Source organism: Macadamia integrifolia, chromosome 6, assembly GCF_013358625.1.
Source record: "Macadamia integrifolia cultivar HAES 741 chromosome 6, SCU_Mint_v3, whole genome shotgun sequence".
NCBI lineage: Eukaryota > Viridiplantae > Streptophyta > Magnoliopsida > Proteales > Proteaceae > Macadamia > Macadamia integrifolia.
The window spans coordinates 20,546,476-20,569,478 of NC_056562.1; the positions used below are offsets into that span (position 1 = coordinate 20,546,476).

General features: G+C 37.6%; 2 protein-coding genes across 5 annotated transcripts; both read right to left on the minus strand.

Moving 5' to 3' along the window:
• Positions 1-1,048: 1,048 nt before the first annotated feature.
• Positions 1,049-5,655, minus strand: LOC122081534 (aluminum-activated malate transporter 12-like). 3 transcript variants are annotated; one of them, XM_042648687.1, is made up of 7 exons: positions 5,530-5,655; positions 4,147-4,434; positions 3,902-4,042; positions 3,443-3,715; positions 3,213-3,334; positions 2,870-3,013; positions 1,049-1,890 (listed from the first exon to the last, which is right to left on the minus strand). In XM_042648687.1, the coding sequence occupies exons 2-7, from the start codon at positions 4,430-4,432 to the stop codon at positions 1,261-1,263; spliced, it is 1,596 nt and encodes a 531-aa protein (XP_042504621.1). In that variant the 5' UTR covers positions 4,433-4,434; positions 5,530-5,655; the 3' UTR covers positions 1,049-1,260. The 3 variants fall into 3 exon arrangements, with proteins under 3 accessions (XP_042504621.1, XP_042504622.1, XP_042504620.1); XM_042648688.1 differs by lacking the exon at positions 5,530-5,655 and adding an exon at positions 4,728-5,116; XM_042648686.1 differs by lacking the exon at positions 5,530-5,655 and having other exon boundaries at positions 4,147-4,710.
• A 9,199-nt stretch (positions 5,656-14,854) lies between these two features.
• On the minus strand, positions 14,855-18,254 carry LOC122082650 (MND1-interacting protein 1-like). Of its 2 annotated transcripts, XM_042650347.1 has the most exons (3): positions 18,111-18,254; positions 16,296-17,919; positions 14,855-15,740 (listed from the first exon to the last, which is right to left on the minus strand). In XM_042650347.1, exons 1-3 carry the CDS (start codon positions 18,251-18,253, stop codon positions 15,222-15,224), a joined length of 2,286 nt encoding a protein of 761 aa, XP_042506281.1. In that variant the 5' UTR covers position 18,254; the 3' UTR covers positions 14,855-15,221. The 2 variants fall into 2 exon arrangements, with proteins under 2 accessions (XP_042506281.1, XP_042506282.1); XM_042650348.1 differs by having other exon boundaries at positions 16,296-18,242.
• Between the last annotated feature and the right edge of the window lie 4,749 nt (positions 18,255-23,003).

The window sequence follows — 23,003 nt, forward strand, 5'->3', positions numbered from 1 at the left end:
TTAATGTTTCTCTTTGGTGATGATGCTGAGAGTATCTCTTGTGGTGAAGGAAGTGGCAACCTGAGGTGGTGAATCCTTGGTTTGGGACTGGTGGTGAAGCCTTTCTGAAGGTCATACATTGGTGGTGAAGCCTAATCCTCTTTTTCCCTTTTTCTTCTCTTCTTCTTCATCTTCTTTCTTCTTCATTGTTCTGCAGAAACTCCAGCAACCACATACTGTCAACCATGGCCAGTAGTGAATTCTAACTTCTTTTTTGGCTTCTATTCTTAGTCCTATTGCTGCTTTTTGTGGTTTATTTCTTCCCTTTTCTTTGGTGGAAGATTTTTGAGATTTTCATATGCATGAATATGACATGCAGGGCTACCGAGGCAATGGGTGCCACAGAGGAGCCAGTTTGCCTCTGTTGAGGGTTGGTCTTCAGAGCCATGAAGGGATCTCAGGTGCCAAAGATGGATTGGATCTGGTATGTTATTTCAATTTAATGTAAATTTTTAGAACTTCAAGATTACTTTTTAAACCGCCCCCCCCCCCCAAAAAAAAAAAAAAATAAAAAAAATACTATTTAATCACTTCCCATGTTTGTTTTAAACTGAAACATTACCAGGGACATGAATGTGTAGGTATTCCATCACAACATCAGAGGGATCCCATCAGAAGTATGCATGAGGCATTATCCCATCGTAAAGCCAAAATTCATATATCTTTTACTTTACCCAAAAAGAAAAGATATCACTATTAAGATCCACCTAGGTAAAATTTGATAGGAATCTGGATCTTCTGCTGCCTCTTCATATTGCTATCCCATTCATGAGACAGGAAAAGGATCTCAAGGGCCGTTTGGTAAATATACTGTTGCAATGAAATGAACATGCAATTGACCAAACATCCTCATGATGCAAGAGAACAACAGAAATACATAATGATGAATAAACAAATAAATAATACGAAAACAACTCAAATACCACTCATGACCTACATAATAAATTAAGTTGACTTTTGATGAAGCCAAAATTGTCAACTAAGAACACATTTTCATGCCAAGAACTTATTCAAATTTAATGCTTTTGATTTCTGTATTTCAACTTCAAATTATCTGACTAAGAAGTAAGAATGATTCTTCCACAACGAAATCTAGCTATTGTTGGTACATATTGATCTGGAAAGAACATTATTGATTCATTCTAACAACTAATTGTCTGGAATAGATATGCACCATAACTATCTGTTGTAGCAATAAAGAGCACGCATAAGAACCATTTATCAGCCCAACATGTCAGAAGTATATTGTGGTTGCGAAACTCCAGTGTTCTTTCTCTGAGTCCTGTCACAGCAAACTATGATTTCATCTCCAGTTTTGAACTCTTTGAAGCTTGCCAACCTTCCCAATTCTTCAACCTCTTCAATAACAAGATCAAGTTTTGCCACTGCCTCCACTAGCAGAGAAGCAAAGGCAGCAAAAGGGAGGGCTTCAGAAAATTCAAGGCTTGTGATAACAATCTTACTCAACGTTGGCCTTAAGGTTTTACGTTCAGACTCCTTGAACTGATCCCCTGACTTTTTGCTTTTCCATTCGAGCAATGCCGAGGTGTCAGTCTTGACAGAGGATAATCTTACCTCTGAATCCTTCTTAGACTTATGATTTGCAGTTGCAGCAGCCACTGCAAGCATGTTGGTTGCTTTGTTATGATCTGAGCCGAGGAATAATCGAGGTTGGGATTTGATGGCAATATTGAGGTCTTGTAATGCTTCATGGAGTTGATCAGAGAGTAGCCCCGGAGAGCAGCGGCGGTGGTTTCTAATACTGTCGGCTAGTTCCATGAGTACCTTTGATAGTCCCCTTGCTACTCGGATACACGGATCTCTAAAAAGAGCTCGAACGGAATATGGTGCCTGAACATATTCATCCAGACAAGAATGAAAGATCAATTTTTTAGCATATTAACATGATATATGTATAAAAATCCTTGAAGGGCTTGAAGGCCCTTATTTTATCTGATTTCAACATAAGTATGCTTTGCAAATGGGGGTGTATATGAATATTTCTCCAAAGAATGGAAACGAGCGACAAAAATGGAGAAGCTCTGGCTTAAAGAAGGAAAAAAAAAAAAAAATGAAAGAATTAAATAGAACACCTGAAGGTGATGTTTAAGGGTGGAAGAATTTGGTGTACAAAGTCATACAAGAATACAATCCAAACCTAGGAATTTTCTTCCCATTCTTATCTACTATGCCGAATGTGTTATGATAATCTAGTCCCTTTGTTTACTTTCCCTATGTAACCTATCAGACAAGAGAAAAAAGATAAAGAACTCAACCTAACTTAGACCTATATTTCCAACATGTCAAACCTTGCAAAGCTCATTTAGCCTATGCATCGATTGGGTTGTTTAACAACGTAATGATTTGTTGCCTATTGCTATAAAAATGATGATTGTTGCATCATTCTTGAAACATAAATTATCTAAAATGTTTTGGGACTAACTATATGTTTTCAAGGGATTAAAATTGTATAAATATGGATTGAAAATGATGGATCAGCTTAAAATTGATTAAGAAAACCCAACCTACTAATGGAAGAAATAATTTTTTTTACTAACAAATCACCTCTTTCCATAATTACGCAGCACACACAAATTCACTGTATTAAGATCACACTACCCCAACAATCCCTCGGATGCCACATAGACATCTAAACGATAGTTAAGGGTTTAATATGGGATAAATTTTGTTTACTAATTAATCCCTTCGACGAAGTTTAGGTCGAGAAGGGCTTTCAGAAGGTCACAGGAAAATAACGTGGCTTTGATAGTGATGTTTTGCAAAATGATGTTAGAACATGAAAGTAAACAAATAATAAATTGGAAGTTACCTGAATTTCAGAATGCAAGGATCCATGTAGAGCCACAGCTGTGTACCCAAAATGGCGAAGAACAGCTGCCAGTTTCACATACTGTTGCCATGGGTGTCTGTAACAGTGTAGTGAATGCCTAGGCTCCCAACTTGCATGTAATGCCTGAACAATTTGAACTGTATGTTCAATCTCTTGTTTTCAGAACATGGATGTCAAATTAAAAATTCATCTCTATGAATCATCAACATAGATCATATAACAAATTCCTTTTATCCAAGGAGTGAGGATCAAAACAATGACACACACAATTGCTAGATATTGTTGAATTATATATAAAAGAGCAGAGAATGATATAATTTACCAGGGTCTCATCATTGGATTTGGAGTCCAGAACTGCTTTGTAACCCTTGTAAATAGGGTCATCAGGTAAGTTTTGTTCAATACCATGACTTTCTGGTTCTTGGAAGTACTCCTTAACACAAGCTGCAGAATTTATACCCATAAGATAGTGAGTACATAACTGTCAATGATAAAGTTTTTAAGAAGAAATGTAAGATCCGGGTGCATACTTGTGTGTAAGATTTCGCATACCTTCTATTGATCTTGCTAACCCTTCAAGCTTGAGGACAGTGGAATTGTGGAGATCCTCACCAGACCAATTTGGAAAAACCAGTAGACTCATGAAAAGGCAGATACCACAGCCGATCGCAATTGTGTAGAACCGCTGATGTGCCAATTTCAACACATCATGGACACGATAGCTGGATACGGTTATCAGATTGAAGGTTAAGAGAAAAATTACAACTCCATATTCATAATTCTTCTTTATATATGGAAAAAATCTTGTGTATGTAGTTGCAGCACCTGTCCAAGAGAAAATGATGGAAAAGGAGAGGGGAAGAGGCACAACAGCTTCTATATGTTAAAAGACATTTCTTAGATGAAAAGGAAAGGAAATGCTTGTAGAGTGACTCATGCTTATTCCAAGTAGCAGTAATAATCTATAATAAATGGCTTCAGTACTAATTGAACTTCAAGGATGAAGATTACCTATCATAAATACTGCAACTGCGATGAAAATAGCTCGACATACATTTCCGGTCTTGTCTGCAACTAATTCAATCAGAAAGGCCAACATGCCTGCTGCTAGAGTACCAAGTCCTCTATTCAATCCCTTGCAAAGGGTAGCCCCTAGATGACCAGTTTAAATAAATGGGTTAAGTTGAAAAAAATGTATCAGAGATGCCTAAAACTGAATACATAACAGAAGCGCTTGAAACAAATTCAATTCTCACCTGCAGTGAACTCAAGCACCACAACTACAGTCATGAGGGCCCAAATTGCATTTTGTCCAATTCCATTGAACAATGGTTCCAAAAGATATAACAGGGAGACCAATGTCAATGACAGTCCAACTTTCAATGAATGAATGACCCTTCTTGGGTCTTCTCGACCAACCTTCAATGTGGTTTGCCACACTAGCCCAGGCAATCTTCTCATCTTCCCCAACAAAATCTCCATACTTGTCTTCTTCACTGGGACATTACCTTCCCCAGAAACTTGATTTCCTGCCTTCTCCATTCCTGAAGACCAAAACAATTGAAAACAGTACCTTGATTGGCCTAAACAATAGAGCTGTATAGTTATGGATAGTAATGGGGATATCAGTTCACAACATCAATTTTCTCTATAACAATTTAGATGATTCTCATCAACATATATGTAAAATATTTGCAGATTTCAAGTAATAATTCCATGAGGAACTGGAAGTAATTATTGAAAAATGAAAAAAAAAAAAAAAAAAAAAAAAATCTAGGTTGTGTTTGAGGCTGGTGGGAAGGTCCTGGAGTCTGAATTATTTAGTGCATCCACCCACCTCCACAGAGGCAATTGCACGTTCACTTTATATGCAACTTCATGTAAGATCACTAAGCTTTCTTCATTCACATGATGCCCATTAAAGTATATTAAAGCTCTGTTGCTTTCATGTCTAAAAGAAGCCAGCCATGGGAGGGGAGAAAAAAACAAAAGAAAGACATGGAGTCAAATGGGTCAATGAACATATTGGAGGGTTCTATATAATTTGAAACTGAGTTTGGTATAGCTCCCGTGTGCGGTAAGTTAGCAGGCGGCATTAATAGGGGCACGGGATTGATTGTCATACAGGAGGGGTAGAGGATCATTTCAAAAGGGAGAGAGAGAAAGAGACATGGAGGACACTAGTTTATAATACACCAGTGGTGTGCCAAACCTTTTCCCATAATGAAATTACATATAATGGGACTTCCTTAGGGCACCCCCCACCCCCCAAAAAAAAAGTTTATAAACATGGCAATGTTGAAGTTTCCTCATATTTATAATCCCTTGAACTGAGGGTACATAGGGTATCGCGCAACATAGGGTGGGGTGGGGTATGGGGGTGGGGTGGGGTGGGGGGGAGTTCAACCATTAGTAAATAGGGTTGGGGGTAGGGGAGGGGAACATTGACAGTCATTGTGGTTGTCATTTTCATTCCCCTATGGGGAAGGAAAACTTTCTCCTTATACTTCCACATGAGTTTGAAAAATGAACCTCTCAGACGAAGCCCTGAACTAGGGCGGTTATTTATGTTTGGGTTGAAAATTGAACCGAACCAATAATTCATAGACCATTTTTATTTTTGGATGAAAGAACACTACCTCTTAATGTGTATCTACTCGTAGACACAATGGGTGCGAAAAGATCACGCTGCTTGGCACTGAAGATGTTCGAGCACGCCCTCCCATCGACTGCGCCCGCTGATGTGTACCTACTCTAGAAAGTAGCGTTCTCTTCCCTTTTACCTTTTTTTGAGGTAGGAGTAAGATAGGTGAATCATTTTTACCATTAAAAAAAATATGAATCATCTAATAAATAAATCTTGAAGAAGAAGCAAGGAGTCGTCAATTCATATAGACATGCCAAGTAATCAAGCAAAGATTATCTTAGATGCATTCATAATTAATGCCCAATAATGAAACACATATCCTATATGAAATTACAATCAACTCCCAATATATGCCCAAATTATAAGAATTTTGAATTTTAGTGTTTAAAGAGATAAGGAGATAATTTCTACTTAAGCTAAACTAATTGGAGAAGGAGATGATTTCTCCTTAATCTAAGCCAATCGGATCAGGGAATCATATTTACCATAATTAACGGCTGGATATACACACGTATGTACATTCATGAAGAGATTAGGCTTGAAGATTATACAGCTGGCCAAGATACGGCTAATACAAATTGAGTAGTAAAGTGGATATCATTATGGGCTGATCAAACTGGAACCAATTAACTGCCCCTTCGGTTTGGTTCAAAATGTAAACCTGAAAAACGAACCAGTTAGATGATCATAGAAGCAATTGGGTTAACCGTGGCTGTTACAATACATAAAAAGATCACGAGTAAAAGCTGCTCACAGCTGAAGCCATGACTTTTGATTCTTTTAACAGTTGAGAAGGACAAGCACAACAGTGTGGATGGTAACCTAACATTTCATTCACATGAATGAGTGAATGCCTCTCCCTCTCTCGTGCATTTCAACGCCTAAATATGAAGACCATGGTTTGCCACATGGTTCACCCTAAGGCTGGACACGTGGCAAAAGGCTACATTTGTAATTTCATTTTCTTGTAATATATATATATATATATATATTCTTTTAATTTGGGTTATGTGAGATTTAGAGTTATAGTAGGGGTGAAACAGGGCTGGATTGGGTTGGGTTTCTTAAAACCCTAACCTAACCCTAAGTCCTCAAAATTCAACTCAAACTCAATCCAATCCAGTCGGGTTCGTACTAACCCAATCTGACACTAATTGATTATGTCAGGGCCGGGTTGGATTGACCTTGGCTTCTGCAATGATTGAATTAGCCTTGATTGACATGTTTTTCTATTCATATCTTATACATTAAAATATTATAAAAAAATAAAATACCAATAGGAACCTTAAATTCTAATATAAAAATTCATGGTTAAATTTCGGGCTGGGTTGGGTCGGGTTGGGCTTGGCTGAGGCCTCAACCTGAGCCCTACCCAACCCTGACCCAAGGTTGGGGTTTTCAACCCTAACCTACTCTCAGGGTAAAAACACCTGGCCCAAGCCCTATTTGGTCTCAAAGCGTGCCAGGGCGGGTTCGGATTGTCAGGGCCAAACTTTCACCCCTTGGTTATAGTAGGGATGTTAATCCGCCGGGCTGGGCGGACCTTGTCCAACTTTAAGTTCTCCTAACTCAGCCGAAGCCCAGTCGAAGTTCAGCCCAACCCGATCCAGCCCGACCCTAATTGACCTTGATTGGGTTTGGCTGGCCTTAATTGACCCTATCAACCCCTAATTATTGTCATTTTAGGGCCTGAATAGATCTGATTGACCATGGTTACCTCTGTATTTTTGCCATTAGTGTTCCTATATGCACTCAAATAAATGCAGAAAAATTGATATGTCTTTGGGATGTGTCTGTTTTTTGTTCCAAATAAAGGAAGGAAAAAACAGAAGAAGGAACGAATCAATAAAAAGGGACAATGGTGTATGTAATAACAGTGATGCATATATTATCTTCCACATAACTACCCATTAATAATTTATTTGTGGAAGAAATAACACTATCTCTTGGGGTGTAGTTGCACCAAGACAGAGTTATCAAAAGATATCATTACCCTATATTGAAGATGCTCATGAACGTCCTCCCATTGGTCGCTTCAACTAGCATCTATCCAAGATATAGCATTCTCTTGCCTTTATTTGTATGCCTAATATGCTCAGCTTCAGCCTAGGCCCGGCCTTGGGCCTGCAAAGCCTCAGCCCTGCTTAGGCTCAGGGTGGGCTCGAGTTGGCCGGGCCAATTTGCCACCCTAGGTTATACCACCTCACCCATTATTATCATCCCATCTTCCACAGACTCAACTTACCAACTGGCCAATCTTGAACCACCCTGAACCTGGCCATATAAGTTAACATGCGACTATGGGTTCAAAGGCTTGGTTTTTGTCATGTGACTACAGAGAGTAAAACTCAGCCTGCGCTGGACCAAGGGTCAACCTTAACCATGCCAAGGGAAACTAGACTCGGCTCTAACCATTCCCATATAGGTTGAACCAACCCTTTCCAAAACCCATGTAAGTATATATATATATATATATATAGAGAGAGAGAGAGAGAGAGAGAGAGAGAGAGTAAAAGAATGGTTTTTGAAGAAGGATATGTATTACCTTAAAGATGTAGTGGAGAGAAACATAAGAAGCCTTGAAATATATCAAGTTCAGACGACTCCTCTATTAAAGCAAATGGGCTTTGCATGCAGGTCCTTTAAATACCAATTCCTTTACAATATTTTTAGTAGCAAGGCTAAGAGCTTTCATGGTAAGCTAGAAACTTCTCCAAATTTAGCAAATAGAAAGGTTGGAAATCTGAAAGCTTCAATAGTTTTCGTAGGGAGAATGAAGATCTTAATTACAAGTTATTTCAACACAAACAAACTGAATTTGGCATACCACTCTTTCACAGACCAAACATTATGTGATAAGGACTAGTAAATACTTATTTGCAGTAAGCTTATGTACACTAATGATCTTCATGGCCAAATTTTGTAGCCCAAAAAGCTGTCATTTCCTTTCCGCGTTTCATGTTTCTCCAACAGGATAAGTTTCCGCGGGGGGAGGGGTTGACATGGGCGAAAACAACATTATCTGGCTATTAATAAGAAAAATTTTACAATGAAACAAACAAGACCTAAATGAAAATTAAGATAAGAGTGCATCATGGGAATTGCATGCATGCCCTTTTTTTTAATCAAACTCTTTGAAACCATAAGAGGGGAAGTGTTTTCTACTAAGAAGTGCAATTCCTGCATGTGCGCAAGGGCCAATGGAAACACACAAGGAAGTATCCGCAGAAGAGTTATTTTACCTTTCAGGGGGGTGGGCCTGTCATTTCATCCCCATGTGTCGACACAAGGACCACACTCCCCTCACACAAAACATTTTCCATTTTAAGTAAGCTTCACTTTTAAGTTGTCGAATTAAACTAACTAATAATTCTTTGTCTATTTATGTAGATATCAAATTTTTCCATTAGGTGAAAGTTGGGTGGCACATAGGGTGGGTTGGTTTGGTTGACCCATTTCAATCTTCACCTGGAGACCACCTATGGCCCATTGAGCAAATGACAATCACCCAAACCCATTCCACCCATGGGTGAACCAACCCACCCATTCAGACCCATTTGACTTGTTCAGTTAAAATTTTAAATATTCTACATGACTTGAAGAAGATCACCTAACAGTCACAGATCCAAATGAATAAAGTTAAAAAAGGGGATGATTTTCAAATGAGTTTTATGTTCACCCTTAACTATAGTAGCCAATAAAATTCTTTTTTAACTAAAAGATTAATAGAGTATTGTGCAGAGATTTAACTTAACCATGAAGCATAGGTTAATGGTGATAAAATTGTGTTTTTAAATATTGAATCATTAGAAATATGAGATTATTTGCAGAAGGATAAAATAGTTGAGCTTAACACTGAAGACATCTACTCATAAATTTGTTATACAGGGAAGGTGATACTTCCATGATGGCAATAATATAACACGGAATAAGATGACTTCTATACTAAAAATATAGTTAAAGAAGTTTTACGCAAATCAAAAGAAAAATAACATTCATCCAGGGAAGTAAGGTGGTGGGATAAGGAAGTCCAAGCTGCCATTAAGGTACAAAATTTAATTTTAAAACTTAGTAAAAGGCTAAAGGATTAGGAGGATTTGAAAGGTATAAATTTTCTGAAAAGGGACTAAGAAGATAGTAAAGAAAACAAGGACTAAGAGACATGAGGATCTCTATAATGATTTAGGAACAAAGGGGATGGCGGGGATATATTTATAAACTAGCTAAATGAGAAAATGAAGAGAAGAGAATTTTACCACATTAGATACAATAGTAAAAATAATAATATATTAATAAATGATGAAGTGATTAAAGAGAGATAAGAAAAAAAAAATAAAAATCGATAGCTTACCAAATGAAAAAAGTTCAAGTAATAGTACTTTAGTAGCTTATAAAAATCGACAAAAATCACTAATCCTATATATATACAAAAGAAATTTTAAAGAAGATTATGAAAATGTGTAAAGAAGTAGATTGAGATGAATAGAGGTGTGGAAGAGCTTAGGAATTAGTAGAATAACTTGCTAACTAAGTTGTTCGATAAAATTACAATCATAGGAGAAAATTTAGATGAATAGAAGAGAAACATTGTGGATCTAATTTTAAAAATAAAAGTGATACTCAAAACTGTAATAATTATAGAGAAAGAAAACTAATTAGTCATACTACAAAAATATATAAGAGTAATTGAAACCCGTATGAGACAAGAAACTTTAGTAGGTGTTTAAGAAAAAAGATGTTTTGCGTATATATGTGAAATTATTAAATATATGTATATTAATGTGATTACTAGTATGAGATCTGTGTAGAGGGCAAGATAGTGATTTTTCAATTACAATTAGATTATAACAAGGATCAATTCTAAGCCTATGTTATTTGTGCAAATCATGGATGAGCTGACTGAAGTCATTCAAGATTAGATCCTTTGGTGTATATTTTTTGCTGATAATATTGTCTTGGTGGATCATGGATGAAACAAAAGTAAGGATAAATAAGAAATCTAAGGTATAGATGAACATTGGAATCAAAAGGTTTTAATATTAAAACAATAAAAACTGAATATATGGTATATAACTTTAGTAATAATAGGCCTGAAAGAAGGATGGTGAAAATTGATAATAGGAAGATAGTGTAAAGTAAGAATTAAGGTTCCTACATTCAACAATAAATAAAGAAGAAGAAATAGAGGATGATATTAGTATGAAGCGGAATGGTGCATCCGGAGTTTTGTATGATCAATATTCCTTTAAAACTCCAAGGAAAATTTTATCAGACAATTATACAACCGATAATGATATATGGAACTAGCATTTATCTACTCTATCAGAAATTAGGAATTTGCAATAGTGAGTTCAGGTTAGAGGCACTGAGTGCCAGACAGAAGGTTACCATAGGGTGTCAAAACCTAAACCGATCCGATAAAATTGGCCGGACCAAATCAATAGCCCAATCCAAACCGAACCGAAGCCTTATTGGGTCGGTTTTGGTTTGGAGTATTGCAAGCCCAAAATCAAACTGAACCGCACCGGAAACCGAATGAACCCAAAACCAAATCCGAATCAGCTCAAAACCTGGATCGAAATTGAAACCGAAATCAAACCGGTAAGAAACTGAAAACAGCTCAAAATCCATTAAAAAAAAAACCCCCAAAAATTGCATAGTTTTGTATATGTTTGCATGGAAAGCCGAATCCAAATTGGATAAAAAATCAAAACCAACATAATCGCACAGAAACCAAAACCAAACTGAAACCAAAATTTCCTTATTGATTTAGTTTTGATTTCACCATTCTCACACCAAAACTGATTCAACCTGGACCAAACCAGGCTGAACCAACACATTGATACCCCAGAGTGCTTTGCTTACCCCATAAGTCGAATGGTAGGGATGCGGGGCTTTCCTCTGTAATGCAGAGATAGCCTTCTTTGGAGAGCACTCATAAATCCGGCTGCAGCCCCTACTTCCAGAAGGGCGGTGCTTATTAGTCAAAGGCGATCGACTGGCTGGACCTACCCAAAATGAAGTAAGATCCATTCTCTCCAGCATCAACCCATAATGATTGGTTCCTGCCCCTATTGAGTAGGATCTCTAGAAACGCACTCTAGGAAAGCTTCACTATAAAAGGCCGGAAAAAACAACAGGAAAATAAACTTAAGCTGCATTTAGTAATCATTTATTTTCAGAAACGAAGTTCCATGTCAAAAATAAAAATTCCAGTTTCTGTGTTAAAATAGTGTTTAAAAAAAAAATAATAATGTTTGGTGAACCTATTTCAAGAACTATTACCGTAGTTATTCATTTTTTTTTTTTTTTTGGAATGAAATTGAAATGACTGAACAAAATTTTGCTGTTCCATCATTTTGTATTTCTAGCGTTTTTTTTTCCTAAAAAACACCAAGTTGACACCAAATGCTTTATTCCATTTTTTTATTCCCATAGAACAAAAAAACATTTTTTCTAGATGACTACCAAACGCATCCATAGTGTTCTTGAAATGAAGATGTTAAGATAAATAAGGAATAAACAAATTAGAACTAATTTAAGAGTAACTCCAACACATGATAAATTGCGAGAAAATCGTTTGAACTGGCATGAACATGTACAACTAAAGCCTTTGAATACTCCAATACAGAGGAGTGATATTATATAGATTGAAAGAGCAAAAAGAACCAAGGGTAGGGTTAAAATGAATCTAAGAGAAACCGTAACAAAAGACATGCACGCTTAGAACTAGTAAAAATTACGGTTTCAAATAAAGCTGATTGAAGAAAAAGAATCCATGTAACCGACTTCATTTAGTTGAGATAAGGTAGAGTTGAGTTGAGTATGCTTGCCTTTCTCTTTGTTATTGGTTGCCTCCTAATAGTTTGTTGTGGCATTTAAGTGCATATAATCTTCACTAAAATCACACTCAATTTTCATTCTTCACCCACGCCCCCCACCCCCCCCCCACACCCAAAAAAAAAAAAAAAAAAAAGAGGAAAAATAGAAAACAATTAAACATGGTTTTGGAGATGACTCCTGCTTGGGTGGTGAGGTCTATAACTGATGGTAGCTAAGTTTTGGTCAGGTTTGTAACAGATGATAGCATAGTTTTAATTAGGAAACATCTCCATGGTACCGGCCCTGGCAGATTTTCTATAACAAAAGATGGTGTCAACTTGTAGAACCAAATAGAGGGGTCAGCAGAACATAACAAACCAACCTTCCACATCTAGGCCACCACAAAATAAGGGTTCTTCAATGAGCTAAGTTTGCTAATTGACAATTCTGTGGAGTGAGTTTTGCTAATTGACAACTCTAGGTTGAGTAGGCCTAACTCCACAATCAATGGTTTTCAGAAACAGCCAGCCTTAGATCTCTCAAAGCCTTCTGGCCCTGCAATCCACCCAGTCTAATGGAAGAACCTGGAATATTCATGAACTGGGGATCTGATGGCGGTTAACTTATCGGAGTGCCAGACCATCGGAAACACACGACTGGAAAGGCATGAATTGCGCATGAAGTTCTTTCGGTTAAAACGCTGTGCAACTCAGTGTACATAAGACTTATTGGTCAAGCCAAAAAGATTACTGACTAGATGCTCCTGGCCCCCCAGGCCGTCCTCCAGCTCAATTCACCTGGGTGGGGGGGGGGGTTGTAATCCCCTCAAGATCAGTCTAATCCCTAACAATCTCATCCCCCCATAAGGAGCCACCATCGCAGCATGCTAACTTTTCTACTGTTGCTGCAAAATGAAAAATCGAGTTAGCAATCCCTGCAGTATCAATTCCCCAACATAGATATTATTTGACTGGCCAGCCGAGCACCTGTTCGAATACTTCATATTTGTTTTCCCTTGAAATTCATCTTTGCTCACAACTCAACTCAAAACCAATACCTCAAAGAAAAGGAAGTGGATCGCTTGCTGTCATGTTTGGAGGAATAATACTTGGCTTAGCACTGGGAGAGTCCTTTCTTGAATTGGAATGGGACTATAAGCAACTTCTTTAAGGTGTATCTTTTTGCATGATGGGTCAGGGAGGAAATGGGAACAGCAGCTTAAGCCATAGGTGTAGGCACTTTCCAGAGGTGGAATCTTCTTGTTCTTCCTATTTTACCCAAAACCAAACAATCTAGCCATGAGCAGGTTGAACAGAAACTTTGGGTCCAAACACTTAGAATACAGTTCAATCATCTAATACAAGAATCTTTTCAAGATATTTTCCAAAAATAAACATATGCAACAACTCAGGACACTGAAAACACTATACCAGGTAAGAAGGTTCAGTCTCTCTAGGGTCTAGACTGCTGAAAGGCACACTCCACAGAATTAAGGTCCCTAAAATGGAAAACTGACTACACTCAAACAATTTCCAGAGTCCTCCAGAAAAATTTCATTAAAAGCAAACATACTAAACTTTTCAGGCTAGGTTGGTTTACAGGTCCAACAACAAACTAGGAAAGAACCAGGACATTTGATCCCACACTGAACTTGGGTATGTTCACCTTTAACTTTGGTAAGAGATTGTCAAAGCCTTGCAATCCATGGCATATATGCAGAATTATTGAATCCTGTTACTGTCTTTCAGTTCAATGGAATGTTCATATCGAATCTCCCAGAATGCAAATGCTGCTGTTCAGGGTTTGGCACAACAAATCATTGAGTCTTGTTCTGAAGATTGGTTCTATCTTATCCTGAATGTATTTCCTCTTTTATTGTTTCAGAGTTTTGTACTAATTCTTCCAACTATCAATGAAAGTCCTTTTTTCTTCTTTTTTTTTGGCACTGAAAACCCCACAAATAGGGAAAATTTATTAGGCCTCATTGGTAAAAAGGGTAGCAACAATCTTAAGAAGATCCTCAGGAATTATCAGTGAGTCTAGATGGCTTTTGTTCTCTCTCCCAACCTCCACCCCCACCCCACTCAGGAAAATAATAATAATAATAATAAAAAAGTGAGCCAAACCACAAGAAATACCAAAACTTTGGCATTGCAAGAGTAATCCAGAATCTTAGGTTCCTCGAGTTACTATAGAAGTGGACTGTATCAATGCTATGTCATGAATCAAAAAAACATATCAATAGTAAGTCCAGGATTCAAATTTTCAATTTAGGTTTCTTTCTACAATGAGGGGGAAATAAACGGGTAGTATAACAACCAAACTGGATCTTCGATAGCATCCACTTTTATACAATAAAATATACTATGTATATCTCATAGAGCCTGATAATTCTAGCATAAAATCATTAAAAATTCAACTTAAGTTCTAAAATAACAAGAAATATTTTAAATAACATGCATAGCAACAAGCAAGAGACAAATTCCAATGCTAGATTTTTAGATTCAATGCACAACCAAAATTATAACTGTTATAATTGCCATTTGATATAACTGTTCTTTCAACATTATCTGATATATGGAAAGTAAGAAATACAGATATGACAAGCATTTTCTTCAAGCCCATTTTTGTAAAGTATTTCACAGGATCAACTTTATTCACCAAGTATTATGCATTCCTCTTATGGGAAATCAAAGAACAGCCAAGGAGAGATATCTATTCTTTTATTGAAGCTAACGATGCTGACACACCTGGATATGTTCTATGGTGCAAGTAAAAACAAAGCCAGCAACTCCAACTATAAGAAAGAAAGTATATTTTCAATCCACCAAAGGACTGTTCTAGGGCACTTCTTCAATGGACCTAGGAGCTTGCACCATAAACACGGATTCTCTGTTCAATCTGAACACGGCAACATGGACAAGTAGCTTTGGTCTTCTTGAAATATTCCTCATTGCAATTGGCACACAGCACTTGATGAGCACATGGCAGGAAAACAACCGAAACTTCATCCTTCATGCAAATAAAGCACCCCCTGTCGAAGTTATCCTCCTTGTCTGAAGAATCTTGCAATTTGTTCAGTTCTTGAAGCATTCTTGCACTTAGTTCTTTCTGGGACTTTGCTGATTCATAGTCTCCTGTGCATGAGGTATTTGATGAACAATTAAGCTGAGTAGATTCTTCTGATGCTTTGAGGCGAGAGAGTTCCTGTTCCAGCCTTTGAATATCATCCTTATGGCGCTGGAAGTCAATCTCTATTTTACGTTGTAAGGCTTCCCGCTTTCTTTTAACACTAACCTCAGCTGCATCCTTGGATCTCCTTTCCTCCTCTGCCTGAGCGAGGGCCAGCTCTTTAGCCTTCAACTCTTGCCTCCACTTCCACTGTAATAAGGAGATTCCAAAAATATAAAAGGCTATCTTGATTCAACAAAGTCGATAAGAGGAAGTGTGTAACTGAAACCACTTTCAACTACCAAAGTAATTGGATAGGAAAACATCCATCAAACAGCAAATAATGAGAGTTAATAAGAACTAATATGATGGACCAACGGTGCATCGCCTACAATACACTAATTCTTGAATGTTGGCACAGAATAAAACTCAGTCCACATAAAGCGGAACTGAGTTTAAGCATTGTGAAAAAAATGAACTGATGTTAAAGGAAATACATGCTTAAATGTCTTCGGAAGCATCTCATATGACTGATTAAGATGTGGCAAACTGATTGACTGATCACATCAATGTACTTACAGAATGCAAATGTGATATGTGCTCAATGATCCATAAAGTATTATAAGCCTCAAGTGATATACATAGTTCGGAACTCATATTCACTTGGTTACACATCATCATTACCCGTTTGACAGAAAATTTAAACCTGATACAGTACAGAAGAGCAAAGAGAAAACCCAAATATAAGAAGTTTGTTTAACTCACATCAGTTTCTTTGTGAGTCCCCTTGATCAGAAGCAACTGCTGTTGTAACTGGGAAATCTTCTGTTTCTCCTCAGCAACCTCCTCCTGCAATTTGGCCTTCTGTTTTTCCCATGCCAGAAGCCTCTTCAGGCACTTTTTCTCCCTTTTTGCAACCTCCAAGCAGGTTGTGACCGACTCTGATGCACTCAACTTGGAAGCTTCCATCTCTGCCCTGATCTCAGCATTCTCAGTTTCAAGCCGTCTCACAGCTGCATTTGCACGATCAACTTGACCGCTTGCTTTCCTAAGAGCATTCTCCATCTCTGAGTGCCTCTTCATATAAGGGTCATCAAGAGCCTGTTTACCCTTCTTCAAAATTTGTGTTTCTTCCCTCTCCATTCTCAACGTTTTGAGCTCCGTGAGATCATTGCCGAGCTTTCTAGCAGCTTGCATTGCTTTCTGGTGGGCCCACTCCTTCCTCTCTTTCACCTGACCCTCAAGTTCCCTAATCTGATGGATTAGATTCAGGATCACCTCATTCTTCTGATCAACTGAGCCACCATCTGGCTTATCATCAAGACTCAAGTTACCCAAGCTACTCAACACAGAGTTCACCACATCCGAGTTCTGCAAATCTTGAGGCTCCTCAAGATATTCAGATTGGACTTCAGAACCAGATACAACCCCCGTGGGTTCAGCATTTGACAAAGAGCTAGGACAAGACTGTGACTGCACCTGAGTTTGTACCATAGTTGCTTTTGTGTTGGCCCGGAATCCTGCTGCAAACATCGCAACATTCCTTTTCAACAGAGACTTCATCGATGGGGATAGATTAAACCTTTTCGGACACTCAATATCTTTTGTCAATGTAGTTCCAAAACATGAAGCGAACCCCCCATAAACAGGAACATCACAAGATCCTCCACCTCCATAACCCCAACCTCCATGAAATTTACAGAGCCCAGGGGAAATCCCAATGGTGTGATTATTTACAGTTTCAGCATCACCAATAGTAGGACTACTATCAGCATTAGAGGTAGGCAGGACTGGGATCTCCATGGTGCTAGCTCTGCCCACATGGAGATCACTCATGAGGAGACACCACATAGCATCCCCTTTACTCAAATGTGGTCGAACCTGCTGAAGCAGGCAGACCATACCCGCCAAAGAGTACTCTTCAAGTTGCCTCAAATCCACAAAAAGCGATTCAGGTTCATCAGAATTACCATTGTTACTGCTACAGCTGCTATTCAGATAAGCAAGTGAGTTGTGGAGGATGTTTGTTAGAACATCCATGCTACCATAGCAATGCCCATTACAGAGGATTGCTTTCAAGGCAACATCTTCATCATATCCAAGGGCAACTAGTTTCGCAATAGCTTCATTATATAAAAATTCAAGATTCTTCAACAGTAGTTCTTCTAATTGGTCTTCAGTACAGTAACCCCAACCACCCTCATCGTAATTAGAGCTAAGATTAAGATTAGGATTTCTGTGGTGTTCACCATCATCGGAGAACCTATGATCAGGTATTTTCAGGCCGAATTCATGCAAGGTAGCGGCTAGCCCGGCTCTGTCCGGATGATGGTTATCGATATCAAGTTTCATCGATCGAGATTTCCGACTGCTTCCAAGATGCTTCTCTCTTACAGTGCAGCCCATATTTATTTAAGGAAGAATCAGGATAGAGATCGAAAAATATAAAAGAAACGAAATGAAGAACCCTAAAAAGAACAAGTGATTGAAATTGACGATCGGATAAGTTGGAACCAATCGTCCATCGATGGGTAGGATAGAAAATAAAACGAAATTTAAGATGGATGAGAGAAATCTCACCGATTAGATGAGAAACCCGTTCTTCGCTTCGGTCTGAGTTGCAGAGAGATTTGAGTCTTACTGGGACAAGACAAAGAGAGGAGAAATTTGAGAGAGAGAGAGAGAGAGATCAACGTGGAGGCTGAGACTTGAGAAAGGATCATATTATATAATATGACAGGAGGTCCTTATACTATTGAAAATTACCGAATATATCACGAAAAGGAAAAAATCCCAAAATACCCGTTAATCTTTTAATTTTTTGGATTTGTGCATTAAGGTAAAAGATTTCGTGGAAGTATCCCTCTCCACTAGTGATGTGATCGTATGAAGGAATTTCTATTTCATCGTCTATGTCCATCTTTTATTGTTTGGGGTCAAAGTTATACTAATGTCTACTATGGTAAAGATTATGATTTTATTAAAAACCTAGCTAGATCAAGAGATGAATACAGTCTAGAATTATAATGATTTATTAAAAATTTAGATCAAGAGATGAAGCAATTTCATCCTTTCATAAACAATTCCATTAGCATGTTAGCAAATAAGCGTACATGTTTCACAATATCAATTATGGGAAGTGGTAGGTTAAAATGCAAAGAGAGACTTATGATTGAATACTAACCTGAACGAGTCCCAACCGAGCAGTTTCTCCTGTGAAGCCATTCCATTAGATCCAAAAGGGAAGAAGTGGGCGGTAAAAATAATTCAACAAGAGTGAACAAAAGGATGAATTAGTATCAACAGATTAGTGGGATGAGAGGGACCAAGAGACAATAGAAGTGGAGATTAAAGAGGAAGAGGGGGAGGGGGAGGGGGAGGGGGAGGGGTGCTCAAGATGAGTGGCAATTGGATAAACAGCTCATCCAAGAAGGCAATAAACCTTCCCAGGTGCGTTACAAAAGCTAATATAGGCTTAGAATGGAGAAAATGAAGTACGATCTTCTATTTTAAGATTAAAGTAATAATGGTGGCATTAATAGCTCTTGACACTTGTTTAGAGCCTGAATTCTTTGTTTGAGAGTGCATTTCAGATTTGAGAAATATTGGTTCATCATATATTTCATTAAGGATCGAGTTGTCCTTGCACCCACGGTGATTGAGAATCCATTCACTATGGGTGTCAAGAGCATGAGACTGATAGTGAGGGAGGGGTATTTTTGGGAGTTTAACAAATATGGGGTTTGTAGACCCTAGGATCAGGCGGTGAACCTCATTGCCTGATTCAGGACAACTTTGTCCTTTCATATAGTTCTATAATTGAGTGTATGAGATCCTTTTTTATCCCTTTAAATTCCATATTCAAAGTGGTGATTGGATCTATTATTAAAAAGAAGCGATTCAGTACATTTCTTATGTATCTATAGGTGTTATATTAGATTTGAATAAGATTTCAAATTTGTATTGATTGATTGCCTCCATTATATTGTGAATGGCAAATAACAATTTAAATTCCATATTCAAAGCGGTGATTGGATCTATCATTACAAGAATCAATTCGATACATTTCTTATGAACCTTCTAAATCATTTTCACATGAGATTCGAGCTGATCCCCATATCTATCTCTTTCCTCCCTCAAACAAAAAATAGAGATTAGTAAAGATATCTTTTCACAGAAAGAAAAGAGATAGACTCGTGGGAGAAATCACATAGGTGATAAACCACGATCCTCCCAAACGGAATTCTTCTTCCCACCAATTATATATGGAAGTGAAAACCTAACCTCAATAATCACCATAAAGGTTAGCTAGCACATGCACTATCTATTCAAATCTCTAAGGCTGTTAGGCACATGATAATATCATGCAATGATCCATAATGGCTCACTACACCCAACTGCCTAGTGACCTAGACAACCAAAAGAAGATAAGAATGTAGAGGTGTTACATGTGAAAAACCAGTAAGTAGGGGTATAGAATATATTACACAACCATATTATTTATTGTATGCGCTAAATAAGTAAAAAAAATCCTTATCATTTAATTAAAAGATTATATATTAGTAAATACTTACTAACTTTTTTGGGTGAAATTAAATACTTACTAATTTTAAGGTAAAGATAAAAGTGGCTTGAGTCGCTTGACCATCTACCAAAAAAAAAAAAAAAAGTTGGCCTAACCAATAAAATTATCAAGAATTTGTCATTAATGATCAGTTACTGACCTAGACCTTTACACAATTTATATTTGACAAATGGCTATTGTACTGAAACCAAAATTGAAAATTGGATTCTAAAAAAAAGAATATGAAAAAAGAAGATAGATACGTGGATTAGAAAAAAATTGATGATGATTATCTATACTCTTGTTGACACAAGGGAACCGGCAAAGGTGGTCCAGGACTGTTTTGACATTTTGTTAAAAATGTTGGAATGTATATCTAAATTTAATATTTTCATTCATTAGAGGTGAAATACGGTCGAATTTTTTAAAACCCAAGCTTAATATTGGGCCCTCTAACGCAGCTCAGGCCCAACTTGAACTAGAGGTTGGGCTCAGATATCGCAGCCCAAGCCTCAGGGTGAGGTTAGGGCTAGCTTGGCTCTAATTGGTAATCTTGATTTTTGCCAAGGCCGGTTGATCCTGGCTAATCTTTTCCTTTTGTCATGTGTCCTTAACTGTAAACTTTTTTTTTTTTTTGAGACATCATCATCAACATCAATCATTCTTAAAAATAATCCTAAAGATTTAAAACCTTAAACGTAATATAAAATAATTAATATTTATAATCAAGGTTAAGCTGGGCCTACCTCTATCCTGAAAATCTCAACCTAGGCCCACCTTGCGGACTGAAAAGCCTAGGGGTGTCAATTTGAGGCCCGAACCGGCTAAACCGACCGGGACCGACCGTTTATAGACCGGCCCGGCCCGGACCGTTTATTAAACGTGTCGGGCTTGAGCCCGGCCCGTTTATAAATGGTCGGTCTCGGTTTTGCTACTTGAACCGTCGGGCGCCCGACCGAGACCGACCTATTGTGCACCGACTTGGCCCGACCCTTTAATGATTGTAGAATACCTATTTTACCCCCCAAATTAAAGAATAAAAACTAAAAAGTAAAGACATGTTCACATTTTAAATAATGGTTATATTTGGTATCATTTATTGATTTATTGTCATTTTTTTGGGCTTGCATAAGTGGGCCGGAATATAATAGCACATTTTAAAGAGGGCCCGTTTAAAAACCGGTTAAAGCCCGTTTAACATTAAACATGTCCGTAGCCCGGTTAAGGCCCGACTAAAGCCCGATTAAGGTGGCCCGATTATAACCCGAGACCGACCGACCGAATATAAAGTGTACCATGCCCTCAATAACTAAGCCCGATTAGTTAAATGGGTGGACACGGTGTAGCCTTTGAAAGTCTTCAAGCCCGATTAAGCCCGATCGAAATCGAATCGGCCCGACCGGTTGACACCCCTAGAAAAGCCTAGCTCAAGCCTTGTCTGGACTCGGAGCTGGCTCGAATTGACAAGGCCAAACTTATATCCCTACTATTTTATTGTGAGGACTCATGTTATATCTGTAGCTTTTAGGGCTGCTAATTTAGTTAGAGTAGATATGATATCTTAAAAAGTGGACTTTAATATTGACACTCTTTTATTTAATTAATTTTTCTTCTTTTCATAAAAATAAAAATAAAAATAAAAATCAAGGTGAATATGCCAAGCTACTTTGGAATATTATCTTCACCCTTTGATGTCTTTGATGCTGATATGATTTTTTCTGGCTTGGGTCCATCACCTTTTATGCAAACCACAAAATTTGATATTTTTATTTTACATTCACAACACTTGAATCCTCCCCTATGTAAGGATGTGAATTTGAAATCGAAACCGTTTATCTAATCGAATCAAGTCATTTACATCAAAACCGCAAAACCTTTTAGTAAATGGTTCGGTTATGGTTTCAAGTTTCAGACCGATTAGCTAGACGGATTGAAATCGAACCGAGCCGTTTAACCTGTGGTTTCAAACTGAATTGAAACCGTGAAAACCGAACTGTTTAAACTGTCAAAACTAATCCGATTAACCCATTTAAAGATTAAATAAGGTGGTTGCAAAAATCTCATTAGTATCTCATTTGATTCAAAAATTGAGTGCTGCGAGCTTGTAAGTAATTCTAGAGGTAGCTTGCTCATTGTTTGAAATGCCGATTAAATTAATCCAACGCACTAAGTAGAATGTATACTGATAAAAATGCAATTTTTACTTATTCTATGGCATATTAAATATATATTTTCCAATATTATAACACATTATTTGGGAGGGGGGAGAAGAAGAAAATCCCTACTGTAAGCATTACTTACTGACTTGTTAGATGCGCTTGAGATTATTTTCTATTAAAATATTTTCTCTTGCTTAGTTGTTTGGTTGTTTTAACAAAACATAATGGTTTGCATTTCACATTCTCAAGATTGAATAGTTTATCACCAAAAGCAAATTTTAGTAAACATGTGAATAAATTAGCAAACCGATTGCTAACCGTTTAGAAACCGTATGGAATAAATCGAAATCGAAACCGTTTAAAACCGTCAAACCAAAACAGTTTAAAAACCGTGGAAATCAAAACCGTTTACTAAATGGTTACTGTTTCAGAAAGTGCAACCGTTGAGTAAATGGTGCAATTATGATTTTAGTCAAAATATATGTGAACTGAATCGAATTGAACCTTTTAAACCGAAATCAAACCAATTAACACCCTTACCCCCATGGTCCTATATTCTTCTTCCCCAACAATATCCCTTATCGCTTCCCACTCTAACCCCTCATCCCCAACCCACAAAAAAGGCAGCAAATAAAGAGAGAGAGAGAGACCTCATTTTCTATTTTAGCTATGGAAAAGGGGTGGGTTATTTATATATTTTTTTGGGTAAAGGAGGTGGTTAGGTCGTTCAATACAAAAGTTTTTTTTTTT